This window comes from Capra hircus, chromosome 18 (genome assembly GCF_001704415.2).
Source record: "Capra hircus breed San Clemente chromosome 18, ASM170441v1, whole genome shotgun sequence".
NCBI classification, from domain to species: Eukaryota; Metazoa; Chordata; class Mammalia; order Artiodactyla; family Bovidae; genus Capra; species Capra hircus.
Genome location: NC_030825.1, coordinates 27,079,440 through 27,104,508, shown reverse-complemented (window position 1 = coordinate 27,104,508; position 25,069 = coordinate 27,079,440). Strand labels below are relative to the sequence as shown.

Genomic DNA, 25,069 nt, shown 5'->3' with positions numbered 1-25,069 from the left:
TTAATTTAAAAATCTGGCTTTGGCTTTGTCAAAAGGAACCTGCAGTTAATGTCAACGTGCCGGCTCTAAGTAAGAAAAGGCCTCCAGTTCTGTATCAGGACTTGGAAAGACAGATACTCCCACCTCATCCCTCTCCTCAGTCAAACATTAGGGTCTATAATGAAAGGAGATACTTGGTCAAGGATCTAGAGAAAATTTGTCCTCATCTGACCTTGCAGTCCCCCTGACCACTGCTGTCTGTGGGGCAGTCAGAGAGAAAGTGCCTCTCAAATTATGACCAGCTCTCCCATTGGGAGGGTTATCTGGGGTTCTTAGTTAGAAATCCAACTCTATAGGAAACCATTCCAGAAGAGCGACTCGGGACTTCCCTTGTGGTCCAGTGGTTAAGACTCCTCACTGCCACTGCAGGGGATGCAGGTTTGATCCTGGGTCTGGAAACTAGAATCCCCCATGCCTTGTGGCTTGGACAAAAATATAAAAACAAAAACCAGAAGAGTGACAGGCACCCTTTATTGGACCTGCACTGGGACATCTCAGTGAGAAGATAAAACACATGAATTCATTTTCAGTAGGGGGTTGGGAGTGTCCTGGTCTAGCATCCAGGACCATCTGAGGCCCAGGACCTTGGCTCTGCCTCTCTGGAGCTGCACTTCCCCCTCCAGTCGGTTCATCCTGCCCTCCTGTTAAACAGGAAGAGGCAGAGCACCCACCCTCCTGGGATTATCTGCGGGAACCATCGGCCTGCACTGGGCTGGCTCCTGAATTTCTTTGCTCTCTCCTCCTTCCGCACCCTGGAGGGGGAATATTGCTGCTGACTCTGGAATAAAATGCCGCCTCTGTTTGGGAGACAAAGAACAGAGTGGCTCCTCTGGGTCAGCTGGCTCTCCTTGGCTGGCAGGCTCCCTGCCTCCCCCAGGCTGCTTCTGGGACATCCTCTGAGGAAGGCCGTCTGGGCCTACACCAGGAGCTGCTGTCTGCTCCGAGCTGGCATTCTGAATGTGTTTTCACTGGAGATTAAAGGAATATTTTACCTTTAAAAATCCCAAACAGCTTCCCTGCTCTGCAAGACATCTATCTCTTGGGGGGGTACGAGAGGGGAACAGGGCCAGGCAGGAGCAGGGGGCAGCAGGTGGTGCCCTGGCTAGGAAGGCAACCTGGCCTGTGTGCTCCTACTAGAGCTAGTGAGAATGCACGTGTGAAAACGCGTGTGCTGATGTGTGACAGTGCATGCATGTGCACGTGTGCTCACTAAAGCGTGTGTTGTTTAGTTGCTAAGTCAAGTCTGACTCTTTTGCAATCCCATGGAGTGTAAGCCGCCAGGCTCATCTGTCCGCGGGGTTTCCCAGGCAAGAATACTGAAGTGGGTTGCCATCTCCTCCTCCAGGGGCTCTTCCTGGACCTGGGATCGAACCCAAGTCTCTTGCATTGGCAGGTGGATTCTTCACCAGCTGAGCCACCTGGGAAGCCCATGAAAGTCTGTACTGGGGTTAGCAACATAGGAATGTTGCTCTGTGGAATGTGAGGAAGAGTTCAAGAGTACTTGAAGAAGCATGTACAGCATTTGTGGGAAAGCAAGGGGGAAAGTCTGAACTCCGTACAGGAATGTGAGTGCACATTGGAAGTGTGTGAGAATGTGCAAGTGTGCACACATACTAGCTAGTGTGTGTGTGCTAGAAAGTTTTAGAAAAAAGTATACTACAGTTTGTGAGAAACTGTGAAGCGTGGCAAGGGAGCACTTGTGAGAATTGTGTGTTAGTAGTAGTAACTAGTGTGTGCAAAAGTTTTGTACTAGGGTTTGAGGAGGTGTGGATGAGAATGTCAGTTTAAGTGCAAAGCATGCACGTAGGAACGAACGTCGGGATGTGTGTGGGAACTGTGAATGTGTTCATGTGGACTCACTAGAGCATGTGTGCAAACCTGTGAGAGCCGCGTGTATTGTATGTGAGCACGTAGGACGGCTCGTGTGCGTCTGGGGTGAGCGCGCACGTGTGCACGGGCGTGTGCGGAGCGCCGGGAGACCCAGAAGAAAGGTCTGAGCAGAGCCGGCGGCCCCGCGTGAGAGTGTGAGTCTCTGCGTGTGTGCACGCGGGAGCGCGCGCGCGTGCCGCCGCCCCCCGCCAGGGTCTAAGCCGGTTGCCATGGGAACGCGCCGCGGCCCGAGTTAATCATTTCCTGTGGAAAGTGTGCGGGAGGGGCCGGAGCGGGGCGGGAGCGGGGCGGGCCAAGGAGGCGGTGGCGTGGAGCTGCCTCCCGCCGGCGGGCCGGGCCGGGCCGAGCCCCTGGCGCTGCGGCGACGCCGGGATCCTGCCTCCGCCAGGCCGGTGAGTCCGGGGCTTGGGCGGGAAGAGGGAGGGCTGGGCGCTCGGGTTCCGCCCAGCCCGTCGTTCGGGGTGTCGCGTCCGGGATCCCCCTGCCCAATCCCGAGGTGGGGCGCGGGGAGGGCCGGGCCCGGGAGACCCAGCCCTGCGCTATCCCGCCCCCACCCCCGCCCCCCGCGCTGTCCAGCCAGAGCCGATCAGAGCATGGGGGCGACATGTCCCCTGGAATGCGAGCAGCCTCGGGACCCCCTTTCCGATTTCAGTGGCCCGGGAAAGCCGGAGATTGCCAGGGAACCGCGTGCCGGTCAGCGCCGCCCCCTCCCCGGGCCGAAGTCCCCGGGTCCGCAAGGCTCCCTCGAACGCTGCAGTTTCGAGCCCTCCCACCGCGTAGGTCCTCTGGGCAGTTGACTTTCCCCTTCGCAGGGCCGGGATGGGGTGGGTTAGCGGCAGGTTAGGAACGAGGGCCTGGGCCGGCGTCCCCCTGGGCAGTGGGGAAATTGAGCCTTTGACAGCTGCAGCCTGGTGGGGAGGGGTTCCCAGTTGGGAGGGCCAGCCCGAAGCCACCTCTGTCAGCCCCCTGTTGTGAGTTAGAGCGGAACTCTGGCGCAGTGAAGGGCCTGGTCCTGGCAGATTTTAAAGAGGAAGCTGTATTTAAATTCTCAAGTACCATTTGTCATCAGCAACGCCCCCCCCCCCCACCACACACACACACATTTGTCTCAAGGTTGGGGGTCCTGGCCACACCTGCCCTTTCGCCTTCTCTGGCTTTCTGTCCTGAGGCTGAGCCAGCAACTCTGCTGGCCCAGGCTGTTCCCTGTGCCCTTGATAAAAGTAGCCGTCTCCTTGGCCAGAGAGTCATTTGTGAGGAATGCAGTCTGAGAATGGGGCCCTGTATTTGCAGTGACTGGACTTAAGGGATATGGGGGTAATGCGTTCTGCTTTCCTTCTGGGCACCAAGGAACAGAGGCTTTGAAATCTGGGTTGACCTGCAAAACCCAGGATGTGTGACTGCTCAGGGGAGGTCCAGCCCCTGTCCACCCTCCCAGACCTTCTGCCCCCTCCCTCAGGGAGACGAAGACTATGTTTCCCCAGGCAGTGGTCTCTGGGCAGTTGTCAAGTCTATTCCCCAATCATTGCAGCAACTCTGGTCTGGGGGAAGGGGGCTGCACCTCTGCCACCTTGGCCTAAACCTGGAGAGGCTGATGGGGCTCTCCTGCAGCCTGCCCCTGAGTTCACCCACCGCTGGATATAGGTCACTGAAACAAATTTGCGGGGTTGGGGGGGCAGGGTTCTTTGTATATGTCAGTATTGTTCTTAATGTTGTGTATATGTGTTATCCAAACTTTACATCAACCCTATTAAGGTAGAGTTCTCCCATTTCAAAGATGGAGATACTGAGGCTTAGAGACAAAGTCTTTCTCCCAGGGTTGCACATCTACTAAGTGGTGCAGCCAGGCTCTGAACTAGCTTTTGGTCATAACCACGCTGTGCCCCCATCACCCCGTCCTAAGACCTAGGTTTTTGTGTCTCCAGTCTTGGGCTATTTGAAAGTCCTTGATGCTTTTGACTCTCACATCTGACAGACTGCTAATTCAGCTACTTTTTCCTCTTCAGGATCTTGCACACACCCTTCCTCTTTCTTCCTGATATCTTCCTGCCTCCCAACTTCCCTTCCTGAAAGCCAGGAAATAATGTGTCCTTCTGTCCCTGCCCCTCAGGCTTAGCTGATCTCCTTAAAAGTCTTCTCAGGGCTTCCCTGATGGCTCAGCGCATATAGTATCTGCCTGCAATGCAGGAGACACAGGTTCGATCCCTGGGTTGGGATGATCCCCTGGAGAAGGAAATGGTAACCCACTCCAGTATTCTTGCCTGGAGAATTCCCATGGACAGAGGAGCCTGGCGGGCTACAGTCCAAAGGGTCTCAGAGTCCAACACAACTAAGCACAGAGCACATGAAGGTCTCCCTCAACCATGGAATCGACCTTCAGTGCCCTTTGCCATCTCACCTTCCAGCAGCTCGGCATGCAGGTGGAGCCCGTCTCACTCCCTCCTTCTTTACCCACTGGGCAGCTGATCCTCAGGGCAGATTGTGTGCCCAGCTCTGTGCTGAGTAGCCTGGAGAAGGGGACGCCTGGCTACGTCTCCCAGTTCCCTCCACTCCACACTGGTCCATCTCCATTTCCTCAGCGGAGCTGCCCATAGGCAGCATTAACGTCCACTCTGCCCTTTGGCCAGCAGTCCTGACCCCTGCCAGGGAGAGGGCACCCAGGAGATTCCTCCTCCAAGGTGTCTGCCTTAATCAAGGAAGGTAGAGGCCAGGACTCCCTAGCCAAGAGCCGGGCATTCTTCCAGGGCTCAGCTCTGCCAGCCTCAGGCCACCCATCCTTGGGGTCTTCCTTCTCTTGCCTCTCAATGCTTCAGTTGTTCCTGTTCCTCTATTGACCCAGCATGTGCAGATCTCTCCTGTTCTAAATTCCACATCCTCTCCTTCCCATCCTAGCCAACTTCTCCAAAGAGAAGGAAGTGGCAGCTTCCTCTAGCTACCCCTACCCCACCTTAGACTTTCCCAGGTCTGCCCTCTGTTCTGCTCCATTGACCTTTCTTCCAATTGGATCTCTCCGTGGCATGGCTCCCTGGTAATTGACCATCCTCTCCTTCTCACTCCCGGTCACCTCTGAGGACTCTTCACCTGTCTGTTGCTTCAGCCACCTCTGACCTTCCTTCTCCAGCTTTTCTTCCTGCTCAGAGTCACCTCTGTCCTCCCTGGTTGCCTTTCATCTTGCACTACCTTTGACGACAGGATCCTCACCTGTGGCACGGTGACCCCCATCAGCCTCCCAACTCAGTGATTCCATCTCTAATCCTGCTGTCTTCCAAGCTTCAGTTCAGGCTTTCGTGTGCATTCCTATCAAGGCATTCACCCAACAAGCCTTTGCCAGCTGTTTGATGTGGATGTAGCTGCTGCTCCAGGCTGGGTGCCTTGGGACTCACCCTGGGGAACTGTAGCGGGTCAGGGGGGATGGACATTGTTTAAATAGCTTTACTGCCTGGTAGAAAGCCATCAGTGCAGTGCGGGATGGGGAGAGTAGTCTCTAGCCCAGGTGGCATCATTAGGAAATCCTTAAGTGCCTCCAACTCCATTTTAAACCCAAAGCAAACTCCACATAACCTCTCCGAGCTGACTTGGCTTCTTTCAAACATGGCATCACTTATTGTCTGAGTTTGGGACTGTAGCTTGGTTTATCACCTTAAATGCCTTCAGAGTCGCTTTGCATGCAATAGGTGTTCCATAAAGACTTGTAAAGTAAATGAAGTCTGTCCTGTTCATTTGCTCAGTGCATGAGGGCCCTATGGGGCTTTCTACCCAGACTAGTGTTCCCCACCCCCAGCCCCATTCTCCATACCACCTGGAGCCTCCTTACCTCCTGTTCTGATTGTGAAGGTTTGTTGAAGTGTTTACCTCCCTCCTGACAGGGAGCTTTGAGGCCATGTCTCTGCTGATCAAAGAGGACCCCAGGCAGGTGCCTGGCACGCAGCAGGTACCGGGTAAATAATTATTAAATGAAGAATGAATGAATCTTTGTATTTTCAAGTCCTAGCAGGGTGTCTGCCAGTTGTAATACAGCGTGAGGGCTAGTTGAATACATGAATGAGCTGATTTAAAGAGAATTTTGATGTATATAAGCCTGACTTGTCAGAGCCACAGTCAGGGTCCCTTCATAATAGATTCATGGAGATGCTGTTGGAGGCCCTGGTGGTGCCTCCATGTGGGGTTGTGCCCTGTCTGTGTGCTGCCAGGCTCCGAGGGAAGGGCTGAGATGTGGGGTCTCCACACTGTGCTACAGATGCACCTGGTGGGCTCCTTGCCCACCTCTGAGCCTCCCTTCTCCTTAATGAGCACCCTGAAATGGTGCAAGGCCCTGTTTCATTGCCTGAGCCCAGGGGGTCCTTGGGGGACACTGGAATTGGGGCTTTGGGTTAACAGGTGACCCAGTCCCTTGGACCCTTGCAGATGGCAGGCTCTGATCTGCTTGGGGTTCAGGCGGGGGAAGGTGCCGGCCAGTGGGCTTCAACCTCCCTTTTCTTGCTTTCTCCGCAGGCAGCCCGGCGCCCGGAGGAGGCTACTAAGCCCCGCCGGGCCATGGTCCCGTCTCGCAGGACGTGGAACCTGGGAGCCACGCCCTCGCTGCGCGGCCTGTGGCGAGTGGGCCGGGCCGGGGAGCCCGAGCCGGGGATGGCTCGCCCCGCCCCAGCCAGCCCGGCCGCCCGCCCTTTCCCACACACCGGCCCGGGGAGGTTGAGAACTGGTGAGTCCGCATTTTTAAAATGCCTCTTTATTTCCCTTCCTTCCTCCAGATACCAACGATGAGACTGGGGTTTCTCGCAAGTTCCTAGACTCAGTCAGAGCTGTCAGGTAATTACAGGGTACCGGCAGCCCGCGAGCCGGGCGTGGAGTCAGGGCGTCAATTTCTCTGGGCGCTCCTGCCGCGCGCCCGCCGGTCTGTAAAGACCGGCCCGGGACGCCGAGTTAAACGTTAACGCAGACTGTGGCGCAGAGCGGGGAACGCGGCGGACAGCCACGCGCTCCCTGGCCGGCCGGGTCGCTGTGGCTCTGTGATCCGCCCGTCCTCGGCCGAGCACTCGTGGTCTCGCCCCGGTTTCTGCCCGCAGCTGGTAAACAAGGTAGGTGCAGAGCTGCCCGGCGCCCTGCGCGGTGCCGACGCTTGATCCCGCCGGGACTCGCCGGCCGACGGCGCGGAGCGGAGGAAAGGCTGCTCCCGAGCGTGGCCTGGCAGGGGGTGGGTGCCATGCGCTCCTTTTAGGTGCCATCCAAGGTGGCCCCGACAGCAGGTGGGTAGTGAGGGAGTCCCCGAGTCTGGGGCCCTCCCTCCCCCTGGGGGAGCTGTCAACACGGGCTCTCCTTTCTGGGTCATGTCCCCTGGCGCTGCCAACATCAAGAAGTGGGCGGCTTCTGTGATTCCCGGTGCGGGCTCGATCATCAGGCCTGGGGAGCTGCCCCTGGGTGTCTGCCAGCCTTGGCTTGGGCAGGTCGTCCTGAAAGTGTGGGGGCAGAGGGTGTGTCTTCAGGCAGGGGGCCTTCAGGAGTTTGCTGTCTGACTGCTCCTGATCTACTGGGAGAGGGCTATAGAGGGCCAGCCTGTCTGAATTAGCAGAGTTCTTCTGGGACATAAGGCCAAGCCCCTCCATGTACAGAAGGGAAAACCGAGGCCCAGAGAGGGCACATAGCAAGCTCCAGTTCCCTGTCTCCCACCTCACTTGTACCATCGGTGGCAGCCAAAGCGCTGCCCTCCATGGTCTCTTCTTTGGGGACAGTGAGGCTGGGGTTGACCCTGGAGTCCTCCTGGGAAAGCTTGGGCTCTTGAATCAGGTGGCCCCGGTTGTCTGGAAGGAGCTGAAGATGGTCTGTACTCTGCAAGATTGTCCAAAGGATTAAGACTGTAATATGAATGAATAGTATTGCTTTTCTGGCTTAAAAAAGAAAACAAGAATTGAAAAACAAAAACATGTTATCTTGGAAAACCAAAAAAAAAAAAAACAAAACAAACCCAGAAAGGTATAAAAAAGAAGACTCACCTAGAAGCTTGTCACTAAACATTTTATATAGTTCCTTTCAGTCCTGCACGTGCATATTGCTCTCTTAAGTTAGTATTATGAGGCTTATATGACCATACAGACTTTTATCCACTTTTAAAATTTAAGACAAAGGTCTAATGAGATCCTGTGTGTGAAATGCCAAGCATGGTGCCTGCCACCGGGTAGAGTTTCAGCCAGTATGGGTGTCCCTAGGCCCTTCTACCACCTCCTACCCCCAACTTACTGCCACTTTGAGAAGGGAAAGCAAGCAGAAGGTGGGTTAGCACATGGGATTGGAACACTGGCTTCAGGTGACCCTGGGCATATTATTAACCCTTCCGGGCCTCCGGTTCACACCTCTCAGGGCTGTTGTAAGGAGCTGTCGGTCTGCATTGATGACTACCTTCTGTGAGCACTTTACATGCATCACCCCGTTTAATCCTCATTGCATGACTGAAGTTGGTTCTTAATGCCCATGGTATTGACAAGGAAACTGAGGATCAGGAAGGGAAATAAGGCCTGAAAAGCACTTGGTTCAATGCTGGCAGTCAGGATGTGATAGCACCCCAGGGTGGGGACTCTACAGTGTGCCCCTTGAGGCGAGTCCCCTCTCCCATCCCGTCCAGCCCCACAAGCTGCGGTGGAGGGCTGGGGATTAGGGGTGAATGGGGTATTGAAGCCACAGTCAGCTCTTTCCCGCCATCCAGTGAGGGAGGCGACGTGTCAGAGACTCGAAAGGATGTGCTTTAACTGGTCCTGGATGCGCTTTTGAAGGCCATGAGGACCAGGCCACCCAGTGTGGGGTTGGTCTTTATGAAGGCAGGGGAGAAATTGCCACCTAGAGGCGGCCTTGGTAATGAGGTCACGGCCCCGGGGTGCACCTCCTGTGAGGATTAGCACAGCCAGGGTGGCGTCGGCTTCCTTCTGCTGCTCTCTGTAGAGGGTTGCTGGTGGGCACGTGCCAGCCCTAAGGCCACCATGGAGGGAGAGGAAGCCCCCACCTCCGGGGGGAGATCTTGGGCGACCTTCTGCAGAGGATCCCTGGGCAGTTTGTGGTGAAGAAAGAGCGCAGCGCCTGCTCAGCTCCAGGCCTTCCCTCCATGCCGGGCAGGCATGTGAGGGCGTGTGAGTCCCTCCTGGCGGTGCCTGGGCCGCCCTGAGTGTGTGAAAGGGGAGCTAAGCCTCAGCCCTGGCCACTGATCCCTGGCCAGCAGCCTCCAACCAGCGTCCGGCGTCTCACCTGTCTCCTCTTGTCCTGGGACAGGGCGTGGAAAAGATAGCCCGGCCGGTGGTGACGAGGACTCGGGCGCCCGAAGTGCAGCTCGCCCGGCCCTGGCACAGTGCCGAGCCCTCAGCGTGGACTGGGCTGGCCCCGGGAGCCCCCACAGGCTCTACCTGACCCTGCAGGTAAGTCCGGGGGCTGTCAGAAAAGCCAGGTGTCTAGCTGGGCAGGTGTGCCGTGGCCCTTTGAATACCAGCCGCTGGGCTCTTCTGGGGAAGGAGGCCACGAAGGAGACGGGTCTCACGCCTCCTGCCAAGCTCCTCATAGCACACCCACTGGGAGCCTGCCTGCATGGGACGATTTGCTTTATTAGGTTATCTGGCGGGAAATCTCACAGGAGATGACAGGAGCTTCTTAGCTACTCCCTGACTGAAGTGTTAAAGTGGGAAATGTGGGGCCTTCAGTGAGAAGCTGTTAGGAAGAAGGGCAGGTTTTTAGGGGAGCTGTTTATTCCCACTGGGGCATACAAGTCCATGGGGGTAGCGATACTTAAATTTCCTCATTTAAAGTGAGGACTTTACCAAAACTTGATTTCTTTTCTCTTGTAGTCATCACTGCAAGTCAGTTATCATGGGACTTTCAAAACACTGACTTTACGTTTATATGTATAGTATTTGGTTGTAGAATGAAGACATCCTGATAGCAATAATAATATTTACTGAACTCTGACTTTATACCAGGCATTGTGGCATATATTATATGTCTCACATCAGTCCAAGACACAGTTACTGTTTTATGGATGAAGTAAAGGAGGCTCAGAGAGGTTAAGTGACTTGCTACTGGTCACACAGCAGGCTGGGGTCTGAACATGATGAGCTTTAAAAGTGGTGTAAAGAACTCACATATGTGGCGTGTAGTATCTAGAAACTGAATGTCTCCTGTGGTCCTGTGTCTTTGAGAAATCCACTCTTAATTTATTTCTCTTTTCTATGCAACTACTTGATTGCATTTATACAGTTTTTATTCTTTATTTTTGCCTTCTATTCTGTGACTAGCTCTTTCCCTCAACAGTAAGTCTTGGTGATTTCTTCATGCCTATCAATATATAGAGAACTACCTCATTGTTTTAAACTTATTATGCATAATATTCTACTTCAGGGTTTATCTCACTGATCTTCTGTATTGTTTCTGATTGCAAAGAGCTCCTTAAACAAATACTGATGCATTCGTGCATCTAAAACTTTGAGCAATTTCAGGACAGCACAGGCTCTGCAGTTTTATTTTTGCTGCACCACACAACATGTTGGATCTTAGTTCCCTGACCGGGGATTGAACTTGAGGCCTTTGCATTGGAAGTGCAGAGTCTTAACTGCTGGACTGCCAGGGAAGTCCTTGTAATTTTTTAAATGGATGCATCTGTTAACAGATATTTTTGCAAGTGCCTTCTCTGTGTTAGAAGACTGTGCTGGCACACAGTCAAGAAGAGCAATAGACCTGGCAGTCTAGCAGAGAGGGCAGGATGGGCAAACATTGACATAATGGCTGAGGATGAAGGATCAGAGTTATCTGGAGGTGTTGCCAAGGCCCCTCCCCCCAAGAAAGATTGTGCGTGACAAGGGGCCACCTTGAAGGGACCCATGCAGATGGAGGGCAGGGTGGGTGCGGGAGATAGGTGCCCTTTGAACATGTGGCTTCAAGTTCTGATCTGAACATGAACCCCTTGCTTGTTGCTTCAGAGACAGTCTTGGGCTTCCTGGTTTTTCTCATCCCCTCTGGTGTGGTTCATCTGAAGATGGAACCAAATGGTCTGTGTTTTTTTTTTTTTTTTTAACTGTAAGTTCTGCTAGAAATGCAGGTCTGGTGCAGGAATAGTTAAAAAAACTGGAGAACCTTTTTTTTTTTTTTTTTAATCAAACTCAAGCCGTTGGTAGTTAAATCAGGAGGTGGTCAGAAACAGGCAGCCTTGAGTTGGGTGGAGGCTCTGTTCTTGAATTTTGATTATGGGCTGTTGGGTTGTGGTTGCCGCTGAGTCCTGGGGTCAGCAGATCTACTGAGGATGTGAGACGCTGCCGCCAGCCGCCAGTTTCCACATGCGTGTTCTTCTGGGCTGGTGAAGCTTCATTATGTTTATAGGGGCTTTGAGATGGGGGTTGTGAGGCTCAAACAGGGACCCAGACCCAGTGAAGTGACCTGATGGGCTTGGTGACCTCCCCCACCAGCTTCTCAGGCAGTTAAAACCTGAGTCGCTTCCTTTGGAGGCTGCAGAAATTCCCAACCCCCAGGGGCCTGTCTGCCCTTCCTGTGGCTTGGCCAACGGGCCAGAAATAGTGTAACCTTTGCTCTGGACGGCAAATGGAAACTTCCAGCTGCCGCTGTTGCCGCCGCCAATGACAAGGCTGCTCGTGCTGGTGTGGCAGTTGGTCAGAGGGTGGGGATAAAATTAAGTCAGTGGGAATTTTCCTAAATACGAGACATGCTCATGACCGTTCCTTCTGGAGTAGAAAGTGGAGTTTCTGTTCTACGAATGGGACGATGAAGCTTCAGGGAGGGTTAAGTAACTTGCCCATGGTCACACAGCTCACCTGAGTCAGACTTCACACCCAGGCCTGTCTGACTCTAGACTTGGAATATTTTTTAAACATAGCAGTTGCCTTTTTATATTGAATAAGGTTGGCACAAAGACACACCAAAAAGGGCCTGTAATCTCCCATCCTGGATAGCTTCTGTTATCAAAGATAACAAAGCGGAACACCGCAGATGCTTACAACGTTAAAAATGCAAATGCCAGACAGGTTCAGAATGAAACATAAAGCCTTTCCTTTCTCCCCACTTTCTCTTGCAACCAGTTTCTTTGGATTTCCCCAGAGTTTGCACGTGTGCTCAGTGGCTCAGTCGAGTCCAACTCTGCTGCCAGGCTCCTCTCTCCATGGGATTCTTCAGGCAAGAATACTGGAGTGGCTTGCCATTTCCTCCTCCAGGGGATCTTCCCGACTCAGGGACTGAGCCCACATCTCCTGCATTGGCAGGTGGATTCTTTACCCCTGAGCCACCAAGGAAGCCCATCCCCCAAATTTAGATGATGCCCCTGTACCATCACCCAGCCTCCAGAGGAAACCAGCTTTGGAGAGGGAGGGGCAAGCCTCTTTTATTTCCATTATCCTTAAATGGGATTACGCCTTACCTGTGGTTCTGTTCACACCTTTCCTGTCGTCCTGTGTGAGTTGCACGTGGTTTTCTCTGCTTGAAAGGCTCTTTCTGCCTCTCGCCTCATCTCCCCGCCAGTTCACTGGTCTCTTCTCTTCCAGCCTTCTTTGCCTTGATTCCTCCTTCCTGGAGACAAGGTCTCATGGTCCCGGATAGCCATGCCTGCACGTGGACCACGGCCTTGCCCTGCTTGTGTGGACCCATGTGCCCCCTCCTTGGCAGCCCCAGGGTGGGTGCTGTCTGCAGGGGGATGGAGGCAGCTGACGTCACAGGTGGGGGTCGTTGCCCTGAGACTGCCATGTGCCTGGTGGGGCTGGACAGGCCTGTGAATGGTAGGATGAGGGTGCAGCTGAAGCAAGGAGGCCACTGCGCTGGTGACTCAGGGCCCACAGGTCGGCCAACTGAACTTCCCCTGAGGGTTTTTATGTGCCCAAGAACCTTGTTTGCTGGTCCTGAGGGCTGGCTGCCAATGAGGGCCAGGGGAACGCACTGCTCCCTCTCGCTGTGAGATCTGGGTGCGTTTTCTTCCGGACTCCGGGCCTCCTTGTTCCCATCCACCCACACAGTGAGGGGTGGACCGGCTGGGTCTGGGGGCCTCACCAGCTCCAGGAGCATGCGCCATCCTCAGGCTCCACGGGGGTCCCCTCCCCACTGCGATACCCCCTCTTCATGTGAGGATTCTGATTGTGTCTTGGCAGCAGGCCCTGCAGGACAAGGGGTGCGAGAGCAAGAGTCAGGGGACGAAAGAAGAGAAGCCCCTGAAGAGGCAGGCGCCGGCCCCCAGGAGGGACCGGGAGGCCCAGGAAGCTGGTGGCGCCATGAATGTAGAGAAAACAGGTAAAGGAAGTCTGCCCACCCGCCTGGCACAGCCCTGGCTAACACTGGTGCCGGAGGGGAGGCTCTTGTCCCCGGACATTGTCCTTCTCGCCTGGAGTGGCCACCTTGACATGGAACGCGGAGACCCCAGTCTGCCCATCCCGACTCCAGGGACGCCCTCTTCCTGGTGCCGCTGGGTGCCAGCTGGTGATAAGCAGCTTTGGCCAGCACATGCTGGGGTTGAGTTTCCCTGCTTTTTTGTCTTTTCCCCAGTGCCTGTCAAATGCAGGGCGAGGGTGGCAGCCGCGAAGACGCCACTGCCTGCAGAGAGAGGCCTGACCCCCTCCACTTATGTATCTGTGGGTCCATCAGGGACCCAGACGCCCTAGGACGGGGATTCACTCTGCTGTGTCGAGGCTGGGAAAGAGGAGCTGGTGGCTCCAGTCTTTTCCGGTGAGGCTGACAGTTCTGGAGATTCTGTGGGCCCCCTTTGTGGAGTTCCCCGCCAGGAACCCAGAGCCCAGCAGCTGCTGAGGAAGGGCATTCTCAAGAAGCCCAAGGGGAAGGGCATTCTCAAGAAGCCCGAGGGGAAGGCCAAGAGTGAGTGGGGAAAGGAGCTGGCCTTTCTCTTGTTTGGCGCCTCTTGTCACCAGAGATTGATTTGTGTCTGAACTTGCAAGGCGAAAGGAGCCACCCCCTTCTCTGAGGTTGATCCAAGGCCTCCTTCACCTGTCTGGGCCCGGCACTCATTTGGGGCCAGGCTGTGGAAGAGGGGCCATTGTCCAGCCAGTCCAGAGGTCTGACTCTTGTTTGTGGGTCCGGGGCTGAGCTTCCCCGATCCTGGGTGCCCTTGAGGGGCAGTGTCCAGGCAGGGTCTCAGAGAAAGAAACTGTCTTCTGAGAATGCAGATGGACAGCTGACCTACTAGGATGGTGCAGTGGTCCCTCAGCCCCCTTTTAAGTTACCTTTTAATCACATCTCTCCCTCGTCTGCTGTTCTCTGTTAGCTTTCTCAAGATCTTTTCCTCCCCAGTAAATGCTCTCCAGGCCCCTTGCGGCTCCCTTGGCACGTGGGCACCATGCCAAGGTTAGGATGAAGCCCCCCGGCTGTGGGCTGAGGGTGAGATGAGCCGTGTTCCAGCAAGAAGGGCTATTCCAGACCTATTGGGCAACACACCCGCGCACCCCTCATGGGTTCCAGGTGCCTGCCCAAGTTTCCCTCTTTGGACAAGGACCATGGTCCCTGTTTCATAAGGGAAGCCTCAGTGGGATCCTCCCACCTGGCTCTGAAGTGGCAGTGCCAGCTCTTGGACCTAGAGTCGACAGCGTTCCCTGCCACCCCACGGCAGTCTGCAGAGAGCACAGGGCCGTGCTGGTCACATGCTGCCTATGGCAGCTCCGGGTGCTGGCCTGGAAGCATCCATCTGACCTCGCGCTCTCTAGAACAGACAGCAGAAGCCTGGCCAGCTGTGTGTGACATGCATGCTGTGTCACATGCAGGCCGCACGGCCAGAGCGCCCTGGCCAACCAGCGTTGGCCCCCGTTCCGGCTCTCCAGAAGGCCTTGAGTCAGAGCCAACCCTTGGGGTTGGGAGGAAGGGAAAGGGAGTCTGTGTGTGTAGGGCCTGCTCCTTCGAGAGTGGATGTCCACCCCTCCTGAGCCCAGTGCTGAGTTGTCCCGTCCAGCCTGGAACTAGTGCCATCTGCCCCACGTTCCTGCTTAGTCCAAGAGCCAGGCTGCCGTTTCAGCTTCTCTGCTGTCTCATTGAACACACCTGTCACCTTCCCCTGGGCTGTGTGACTTCAGGTGCAGATGGCTTTATTTCTGGAGTCTGGGGTCCCCCCTCTCCCCGCCGTCGTGCCCACACAGGGCTGCAGCTTCTGGGACCTCGTGTTGGGGAGCCCGGATGCCCTGGTGCTCCGCGAGCATGGAGGCTTGCAGCAGCTCTTCACGCCTCACTCTTGGACACTTGGCCAGGACCCGGATTAGGCTGCCCAAGGCGGAAGGCAGATCCATGCCCTTCCAGCCTCTCCTCTGTCCACTGCCCCACCCCCTTGCCAGCTCCCCACCTGCAGAGACGGTGGTCCTTCTAGGTGCCATCAAAGCAGGCTGTGACGGGCATGCCAGGCCCCAGTAGCAGGTTCCAGGCCTTGATTCCGTGGCTCTGTCCTTCTGTCCATCTGTCTGTGTCTCTTCTGCTGGTGACAGGATGGTGGAAGCCGGAGACCCCCTGCCCACCCCAGTGTTTACCCCTCGCTCTTGCCTGTGTGGTCCCTGTACACAGGAGTGTGCCCGGGAGTGTGCCCGGGAGTGTGCCCGGGAGTGTGCTTGGTGATGTTGCTGCTTGTGTGCTGCCGCGATTGTTCCTGTGTCCTGGTGTGTCTGTCCCTGTGCACGCACACCTCTGCCTGCTCTCTCTCTCTGAGCGGTGATCACTCCCTGCGGAGGGCAGGGGCCAGGCTGACGAGCCCTCACCTCTCTTCTCTACTCTGGAGAAGGTTTGGGGTGTAAAGAAATCACTTTCCACCAAGGGTAGTGTTTTCCGGGGAGACAACAGCGGTTGCCAGAGGCGCGTCTTTCTCAACTGCAGGTCCCTGCAGGCTGGCCATGGAGAGGATATTGCCCATCAAACCCAGAACACAGGCTTTGGGGGAGTAATGAGTGGAAGTTGCTTTCCTGACTCCTGGTCCAGGCAGTTCTACCCACCAGAAGCTTCCCGCTAAAGCGGCTTCCTCCAAGGCAGGCCCTGGAGGCCCCCCCACTAACCTACCGGCACCCGCTAACTCCTGCTGCTGCCCCAGCCCTTGCCCAGCTTCTTTGTCTCCTCTGCTTGCATCCGCTCCCCATCCCTGTGGTCCATCCTGCCATGACAGGCTCCCTCTCCTCAACCAGGCTGGGGCCTCTGCTGCCCCGCTGATCGGCCGCTACTTTGCTCATAGGTGGGCGGCCCTTTGGCAGCGGGAGGTGCTCAAGCCTGTCGGGGTCACCCGGTGCTGCCCCCGTGGTACATAGGATGGTGGAGGCCATGTCCCAGCTGCGGGAGGAGAAAGCCCAGCTGCAGGAGGAGCTGGTGGCCCTGCGGGAGAGGCTGGCTGTCCGCGACAGTGAGCAGCAAGCCACGTCCACGCAGCTGCAGAACCAGGTATCTGGGGAGGGTGGGACGGGCTGAGGCCACTGCCCACTGTGGAACAAGTTGGAAGATGTCGCCCAGGGTACCTGGGACCCTCCAGGCCACCCGCATAATGGACAGATGGGGTCTCCTCCCCTGGCTTGGGAACACACGGAGGCCTGGGCCTCCCGTCCTGATCCTCCATGTGCCATTCCTCGTGGTTACCAGGGGGCCAGATCCGCCTCTCCATGAGTGACAGGCAGCATGTGTAGACGTGGGCGGAGCAGGAAGGCATAGGGATGTTCCTGCTCTGAGGCTGGTGCTGAGTCCACTCCATCTTCCGAGGTGCCCTGGCTTGGGCAGCCCACATGGACCAAACTCATTGCAGAGGTCGCCCCATGGAAAACTGGCAGGAGAAGAGAGGCTGGGGTGTGTACCAGGGAGAGAAGGGAGCTCCCAAACCTCTGGGAGCCAGAGAAAGCAAAGGTTCATGCTGGCCAGTGTTGTCTCCTGCATTAGCTGGCCAGAAGGATGCTGGGGACGCCACTGGCTCTTTGGGCTGACCCCTGGCCTTCCCCCGAGTGCCTGGCTAATTCACTCCTTCCCACCATCAAGTGGGCCCCGAGGCCCCTTTCCTGGGGCTCAACTCCCAATTCTAATAGTCAGTGTCTCTCAGGCCTGAGTCTGACATTTCTCACTTCCCCAAGGTCCTCAGCCCTGTCTGCACACCATCTCTGTGTTGGAGCCTGTGCCTGCGCTCCTGGGCCTGGCTCTCTGTAGAACGCCCTGCCTTCAGGTGGAGCAGCTTCTTTCTCTGTGATTGCCCAGCCTGTGGATCTTCTGTTCCTCATTACCGGATGCCGTGACTTGTTCTCAGTTCCGGGGGCAGCAGATTATTTCCATGCACTTTTATTTATTTTTGTGTTTTTGGCTGTGCTGTCTTCGTTGCTGCATGTGGGCTTTCTCTAGTTGCGGCCAATGGGGGCTGTTCTTCGCTGCGGTGCGCAGGCTTCTCATCGTGGTGGCTTTTCTCATGGCGGAGCACAGGCTCTAGGTGCACTGAGGTTCCGTAGTTGTGGCCCACAGGCTTAGTTACCCTGCGGCAGACTCTGCGGCATGTGGGATCTTTCCCAGGCCAGGGATCGAACCCACGTCCCCTGCATTGGCAGGTGGATTCTTACCCACCGCGCCACCAGGGAAGTCCTCACGCACTTCTCAGATGCAGCGTTTTTCCAGCTTACATGTGTGTCCTCAGGCTCTCTCTGTCCTGACCACCCGTCCTTTCCTGAGCTGGGTGGGCCTCCCTGGGGCCTCCCTGGTGCCCAGTCTGTCTCCTTGTACATTGTCCCCAGTGTTTGCTGCCCCTAGGCTGGTCTGCCCCACTCGTGGGAGCTTTCACGGCAGGTGTAACACACCAACTTTGTAACGCTGTCGCCTCCTGCCTTCCTGCCTCAGATGGCTGCTGGGTGCCTGGTCTCTACAGGCACCCAGCTGAGCAGTGGGGGTGCCCAGGTGGACAAGGCATGCTCTGGCCTGTGGCGGCTGCAGTCTAAGGGAGGACAGACGTTTGTCACTTGCATTCATGTAAAGTTGGGAGAGTAACAAAGTCTCTGCTGGCGGGCGCACACAGAGGGCATGAGGGCTGTTACCAGATGCCTTTGTCAGGGAGATCAGGACCTGTGGCAGGGAGAGCTCCTCCTTCCCCGACTTCCTTTGGTTTAGTTTGTCTGGGCACTTCACTTTTGAAACAAGTTTTATTTTTTGAAGAAGTTTACTGAGATAGAATTCACATTCCATAGAACTCCTCCGTTTAAGGTATACAATGTATGGTCTTAAGTATATTAAGGTGATGATGCAGCCAACACCACTGTCTAGTTTCAGAACATTTTTGTTACCCTTCAAAGACTTATTAAATCATTCCTCATGTCCCCTTTCCCCCAACCCCTAGCAACCACTGCCCAGATTTCTGGGTTTTAAAAAAATCTTTTGGCCTCACCGCATGGCATGTGGGATCTTAGTTCTCTGACCAGGGATCAAACTTGTGTCCCCCACATTGGCAACATGGAGTCTTAACCACTGGACTGCCAGAGAAGTCCTGTGCCCTGCTTTCTGTTTATATGGATTGATCTTTTCTGAACATTTCATATCAGTGAAATAATATGTGGCCTATGGTGACTTTAAACAAACGTTTGCATGCGTGCATGCTAAGTCTTTTATGTCGTGTCTGATTATTTGTGACCCCCATGGACTATAACCCATCAGACTCCTCTGTCCTTGGGATTCTCCAGGCAAGAATAGTGGAATGGGTTGCCGTGCTCTTCTCCAGGAGATCTTCCTAACCCAGGGATCGAACCCACATCTCCTGTGGCTCCTGCATTGCAAGCAGATTCTTTACCACTAAGCCACCAGGGAAGCCCCTAAATGAATGTTTAAGAAACATTTTTTTCCCTTTAATTAGCAAAATGGACTTACTTTTTAGACAGGAAGTTGAGGGTCAAGCATCTTGGCCTTTTTGGTGTCTTTGAGCCGCAGCTCTCCAGGCAGTCCTGACCCCTTCCCTTATCCCAACCCCCACTCCTCTGGAAGATCTGGAGAATTCAGAATCGTTCCCGGTCTTGGCTCATGTTTTGTTCCCGCAAGCTCTTATCTGAAAAAGTATCTCAGGAGATGCACCTGAAGGTTCAGGTCTCTGAACCACTCTTGGAAGGATCTGACCCTGTGGAGCTGAGGACCTGGAGTCCCATCCATGTCCTGACTTTGGCACTACTCATCAGCTGTGTGACCTTGGGCTAGTTAATTACTGCTCTGCACCTCAATTTCCTCATCTGTAAAATGGACATAACAACAGTATCTGGTGAGATGACCAGTGTTATTGGTGTCACCACCGTCACCACCCTCATCGTTACTGGGAGGCGTGTTGGATTTGGAATCATGTGTGCAGGGCTTGTGTACTGGCTGTGTAGCTGTAGTAAGCCACTTCCTGTCTGAGCCTTCATTTACCCATCTCTAAACTGGGTCTAATAGATGTTGCTTCATGGTTACTGAGCAGGTCAGTTATGAGACTGGACAGAGACGTGGATCACAAACTGTAAACTGCTGTGCCTTCTCAGGCGTCATGTCTGAGCTCTGGTTTCCTGTCAGCCTCACTGGTTTGTCACAGACTGACTTTCTTGGTGTTTCTATATGTTGCTTCTCTAAGAAAAGCCCACCATGGGGTACCCTCCACCTCCTTCTCGGGATGCCTCCTGGTTCCCATTCTTGTTCAGACTTGTCTTTGAACTCAACTGGCTTTGCCGTGTTGCTCTTCCTGAAAAGCCACATGGTTAAGACTGAGGGCTCTGCAGGGCTCCAATTCTAGTGCCAGCACTTAATAGTCAAGTGACCTTGAGCAAGATTAACCAAGGCTTAATCTCTTGGGACCTCAGTTTCTCCTCCTGTAAAATGGAGATAATGATAGTACGTACCTCAGAGGATTGAGGGGCTCAAAGTAAAGATCTAATCAAGAAATCATTGCCAAATCTAACGTCATGAAGCTTTCTCCTTGTTTTCTTTTAAGAATTTTATATATAGTTTTAGCTTTTGTGTTTAGATCTTTGATCTATTTTGAGTTAATTTTTGTATATGGTGTTAGTAAGTGTCCAACTTCATTCTTTTGCATGTGGATATCATTTTCCCAGCACTACTTGTTGAAAAGACTATCCTTTCCTCATTAGAAATCTTAACACCCTTGTCAAGAATCAGTTGACCAGATACATGAGGGTTTATTTCTAGGCTCTCTATCCTACTCCATTGGTCTATATATCTGTCTTTATGCCAATTCCACACTTTTTGGTTTGCTGGAGCTTTGTTGTAAGTTTTGAAATCAAAGAATGTGGGACCTCCAACTTTATTCTTCAAAATTGTTTTAGCTATTTGGAATCTTCTGAGATTTCATATGAATTTTGGGATGGACTTTTCTATTTCTGCAAAAAAAATGTCATTGGGATCTAAATAGAGATTGCATTGAATCTATAGATTGCTCTGGGTAGTGTTGACGTGTTAGCAATATTGTTTCCAAACTATGAATGCAGGATGTGTTTCCATCACCATTATCATCTTTAATTTCTTCCAGCAACATTTTATAGTTTTTAGTGAACAAGGTTTTGCCTCCATCGTTGCTTTATTTCTACATACTTTATTCTTTCTGATGCTGTTATAGATGAAATTGTTTTCTTTTCTTTTTGTATTGTCCAGTATTAGTGCATAGAAACACAACTGATTTTTAATGTGTTGTATCCCGCAACTTGGCTGAATTTATTAGTGCCAGTTGGCCTGATTTGTTAAATGCTCAAGTTAGTTGCCACCATTTAAATCTTAGTTAAGTTCGTATAAAAACCTCAGCTTCCTTTTTTTGGTAATAAAATATTGGAAGATATGGCACCTCTGGGCTGACATTCCCACATGGCACCCACTGCCTGGAGCCCAGTAGCCACTCCTGCCTTTGGTGGAAGGGAGCATCCTTCAGTGAGCCCCACCTTTGCTGTGCCATGCCCTGCCTTATGGCTCACTCACTCAGGCATTCAACACTCTTTCTATATGTGTTTACTGAGCACCTACTGTATACCAGGTGCCATTCTAGGCACTGGGAGTACAGCGCTGACACAAGAGACAAATATCTCTGCCTATCTGAACTTTCATTCTGTTAATAGAACTCATTACGGTGCTGGGCCCTGTCCTAAGCACTTTGCATATGTTATCTCTTGTAATCTTACCTAATCCTCCAGACCTCCTCGGTAAGGTAGCCTCACTCTACGGCCAAGGATATGGAGAGATGCATGGTGGACTTGAGACATGTCCAAGGTTGTCCAGCACGTTAGGGCAATTTCTGTATTAGAAAGCTGGGCAAGTCCAGCCTGAGAGTCCATGATCCCAGTGACCCTTGGTGCAGAGAACTCACATGTGAAAACCCAGCAGTAGAGGCAGGGTGGGTGGACGTACCCAGACAGGCCTGGTCATTGGTCACATATGTGGGCAGCCAGGAGTCAGGTCTCCTGGAATGGGGAGTGTGTTGGGGGCAAGACAGTGTGCTTCCTGGGGCTGCCCCTCGGGCCTCTGGACTGTGTTTCCTTGGGGCTGTCTGGATCCCAGGCCCTCTCATTTTCCCAGCTCAGGAATCCCTTGGTCTCGCCACTGGGACAGCCCTCCATTCCTCCAAAGACAGCTGATGATGGAGGGCCAGGCTTGGTGGGAGGTCGAGGGTAGGTAATCAGTAGGTTGTCTGCATTGAGAGGAGCAGACACTGGGAAAACGCAGACCAGCTCGAGCAGCCCCACCCTCTGCTGAGCCTGCTTCTGCTGGGAGATGTAACTATGGGTTGGTGTCAGGTCAGCAGACGGCCCCATGTCCCAGGTCTCCCCCGAGGCTGCCCTGCACCAGGCCTGTGACTCAGTTTCTCTGGATGACGAGGAGACTGAGCTCAGGGAGTGTGTGTATGTTAAGTAGCTTCAGTCGTGTTCAACTCTTTGCGACCCATGGACTGTATTTCCTCTGGGACTCTCCAGGCAAGAACACTGGAGTGGGTTGCCATGCCCTCCTCCAGGGGATCTTCCCAACCCAGGGATCCAACCTGTGCTTTTATGTCTCCTGCACTGGCAGGCAGGTTCTTTGCCACTGGTGCCACCTGGGAAGCCCCAGGGAGAGTGTTGCACAAACTCAGCCTGGTCCCTTCTCAGCCCTGGGGTTGACCGCGTGCTGTCCTGGGGCTCGCCACGGCAGCCTCTTAGGAGCCTGCTTGCCCCTCTGGCTGACTCTTTGAACCCTCTTTGTGTACAGATGCAGATATGGTCGCTGATTCAGAGCTGTGCTGGGTGGGCGAAGCAGGTGCCTGTGGGGCCCCCTTCCACAGGAAGCTCTGCCCTCTGGTCAGGTTCACCCTCAGCTCCCCGTCTCTGCTCTGTGCCTGCCTCCTGTCTCTGTCTCCGTTGCCCACTGTTTTCCCTGACCCTGAGGGACTCACCCGTTCCCCCTCCCAGGCTGGGAGAAAGCTGCCATCTTCCCCTCAGCGCCCCCCGAAGCTGAGCCCTCTGTGTGGAGGGCAGGAGTCCCGCGCCTGGGCAGCACGTGTTCTTCATTCCCAGGCCCCTAATGGAGCTGGCCAGCTGGGGTGCAGTCACCGCACGCCATGGGGTGGTTTGTGCCTGACCAGCCATCCTGCGGTGTCGGTGTGTCCCCCACTGCCCGACACAAGCCGGGAGAGGATGAGGGTCTGACATCTCTGACAAGAGGGATCTTTTACAGCCTCTTCCTCATGCCCCACCTCACCCCTAGCCTGGGCCCCCAGGGCAGCCTCTGCCTTTTGGGGGTACCCCTGTGAAATTCCAGACAGAGGGTTGGCGCTCCTAGAGTTCCAATTGTGATGTAAGAAGAGAATAGGAACTGGGCTGCAGGCAGGTGGCAGGTAAGCATCCTGACAACTGCCCCCTCAGGTAAACACTGGAAACCCCCACTTTCACTGCATTGGATCTGAGTGCCAGTGGCCTTGGGGACACACGGGGTCTGAGCACCCCCAGCCTGGTGCCAAGGAAGCAGTCTGTTGGGGCACCGACTCTGTGCAAGTGGATCTTACTGGGTGATTTCTGAGGAAGGGGAGGGAGGTGGGGGACCCCAACCTTTCAAAACGAGGTGGACTCCACCTGTTTCAGGGCGGTAGGAGTGCAAGAGAAATATATATTCTTTGAGACTTAAAAATTACTCCAAAGCGTTAAATGTTTATCAAGCATAATCCTGCTATCCAGCACCCTCTACTTTTTTGTATTGCAAATGCAAGTTTGTTTTTGGATTTTTCTTTGACTTAATACATTGAGGAGCCATTCCCTACATTATTTAAAATTCATGATAAGCATATAAGCAACAGTGACACAGTAGTGTATGAGTGCATTTACCGTGACCCACCTAAGCAATCCCCTAATGCTGGGCATTCAGGTTATTGCCAATTTCATGACTAAGGAATGATTGGCTGCTTTATTCAAACTCCCCTCTAGGGCAAAGGGACTGAATGCTCTGTGTGTCAGGCTAACAGCAGGGGGCGCTGGAGGGGGCAGAGAAGTGGCATAGGCTTTGCTGCCTGCCTTGGTCCATGTCCAGTGCACTGCTGGGAAGGAGTGTGCTGGTGGAGCAGGTGACAGAGGTGACCTTCTCGGGTGCCCTCCCTTAAGCCACCTGCTTGCCCGGTAGCAGGCTTTGGGCAGCCAGGTTGGTCCTCCCAACCCCTCTCTGGGTCTTGTGTCTTGTACCCCACCTCCTCAACTATGAGTGAGCAGCTCGTTGCTTTCACTGGTCTTTTCCTCGGAGGTGGGGTCACGCCTGTTACCCAGTTCCTCCCGCAACCCGCTCAGAGAGGCAGAGACCAACTTGTGGTTCAGCTGCTTTCTCCAGCCCCAGGAGATGGTTGGTTCTGAGCTTGTGCTCAACCGATTGTTGATGACATCTCAGCCGTATGTAGTGGGGAGATTTAATATGCACAACCTGAAAATCCCAGTGTCTGGCCTCGCTTGAAAGGTCAGAAGTTTGGCAACACCGGGCCTGTGTCCCCACCCCCCACCGCACTCCCACCTTCTTCAGCTGGATCTTGGGCGTCTAGTCCTGCACTGCTTTTCACCTGCTTTCCTGGCTGGTGGACCCTGTAGGCAGTAGGCTTTGTCTCCTGGTGTTTAGTAATAGCCAGCCCAAGGCTTTGTGGCCTGCCTGTATAAACTACACCTCCTTATCTCCATGGAGGAAGCCTGACTCTCACGGTACCTTCCCCAAGGTTCCCTGTGGTCATCACAGAATGTTCTACAGGGAAATCCCTGAATATGCTCTGATGAATGCTGGTGCCAAAGTCCTCATCTGCATTTTGGGTCATTTCCGAGGGGAGAGTTCCTGGGGGCGGGCTGATGTGGAACCAGGGTCTAGGCCTGCGGGGAGAGCAGGGAGCCCCCCTGGAATCCTGCTCTCTGGGGGCTGGTTTCTCCTCCTTCGGCTCTGGCTGAACCAGGTTACCCTTGCCTCCTGATGGAGTGCACACCCCACGGCTCTCCGGCAAGGCAGACTGGAAGCTGGGACGCAGATCCTAAAGGTGTGCTGGTCAGTGGCAGGCTGGTGTCTCCACAGACAGACTCCCCAGGAACCACTCAAAGTGGAAAATTCTAGGGGCCGGACAAGGACCAATCCACATTTTGTAGTACCTGGAGTTTATACAATTTGGAGGCATTTTAAGAAAAAAAAGATATAAAGTTACAAATACAAAAGTAGGTACAGGCCTGGCCAGGGGTCTGGACAAGGCAGATGTCTTGAGGGTCAGCCCCTTGAGTCCCCTGTCGAGCTGCCCCTGGAGTGGGCCCAGGGGTCACCTCTCTGTGTTCGCTCCCTGGACTCCTGAGAGCCCGGGCTGGCCGGTCCTGTGATGGGAGAGTGTGCTGAGAGCTGTCAGGACCAGGCCAGGCGCACTGCACCTGGAGTTCAGGTGTGGTCTGATGTATGAACACAGGGAGGGCTGGGGCCATGGGGTCGGGTGAGAGGCCTGGGAGTGAGGAACCAGGCTTACCACCCCCGGCTTTGTGCTGGCAGGTGGAACACCTGAAGGAGAAGCTCATAAGCCAGGCCCAGGAAGTGAGCCGCCTTCGATCTGAGCTGGTGAGCCCAACAATGCCATCCTAATGGGGCTGAGGGGAGGGGAGAAGCTTCCAGGGTACTTATCACCATGAGGTTGCGTGACCCACAACGGGAAGAAGGTTAATTCTTCTTTGCTGATGTAAAGCAGGCGTGTGATCTCTGTGTATATAAATAT

General features: G+C 54.2%; 1 protein-coding gene across 8 annotated transcripts in view; it reads left to right on the top strand.

The window, feature by feature from the left end:
- KIFC3 (kinesin family member C3) overlaps positions 2,155-25,069 on the top strand; it is a 35,017-nt gene continuing 12,102 nt past the window's right edge. For 2 of the 8 annotated variants that reach the window (XM_018062046.1, XM_018062048.1), the window contains exons 1-6: positions 2,249-2,321; positions 6,418-6,625; positions 9,178-9,320; positions 13,038-13,176; positions 16,094-16,296; positions 24,850-24,915. In XM_018062046.1, the coding sequence (XP_017917535.1) occupies positions 6,460-6,625; positions 9,178-9,320; positions 13,038-13,176; positions 16,094-16,296; positions 24,850-24,915 (717 nt within the window). In that variant the 5' untranslated portion in view covers positions 2,249-2,321; positions 6,418-6,459. Of the gene's footprint in view, positions 2,322-6,417; positions 6,626-6,664; positions 6,733-6,784; positions 7,002-9,177; positions 9,321-13,037; positions 13,177-16,093; positions 16,297-24,849; positions 24,916-25,069 lie in introns of those variants that run through there. The other 6 variants (XM_018062050.1, XM_018062049.1, XM_018062047.1 and 3 more) reach the window with 5 other exon arrangements.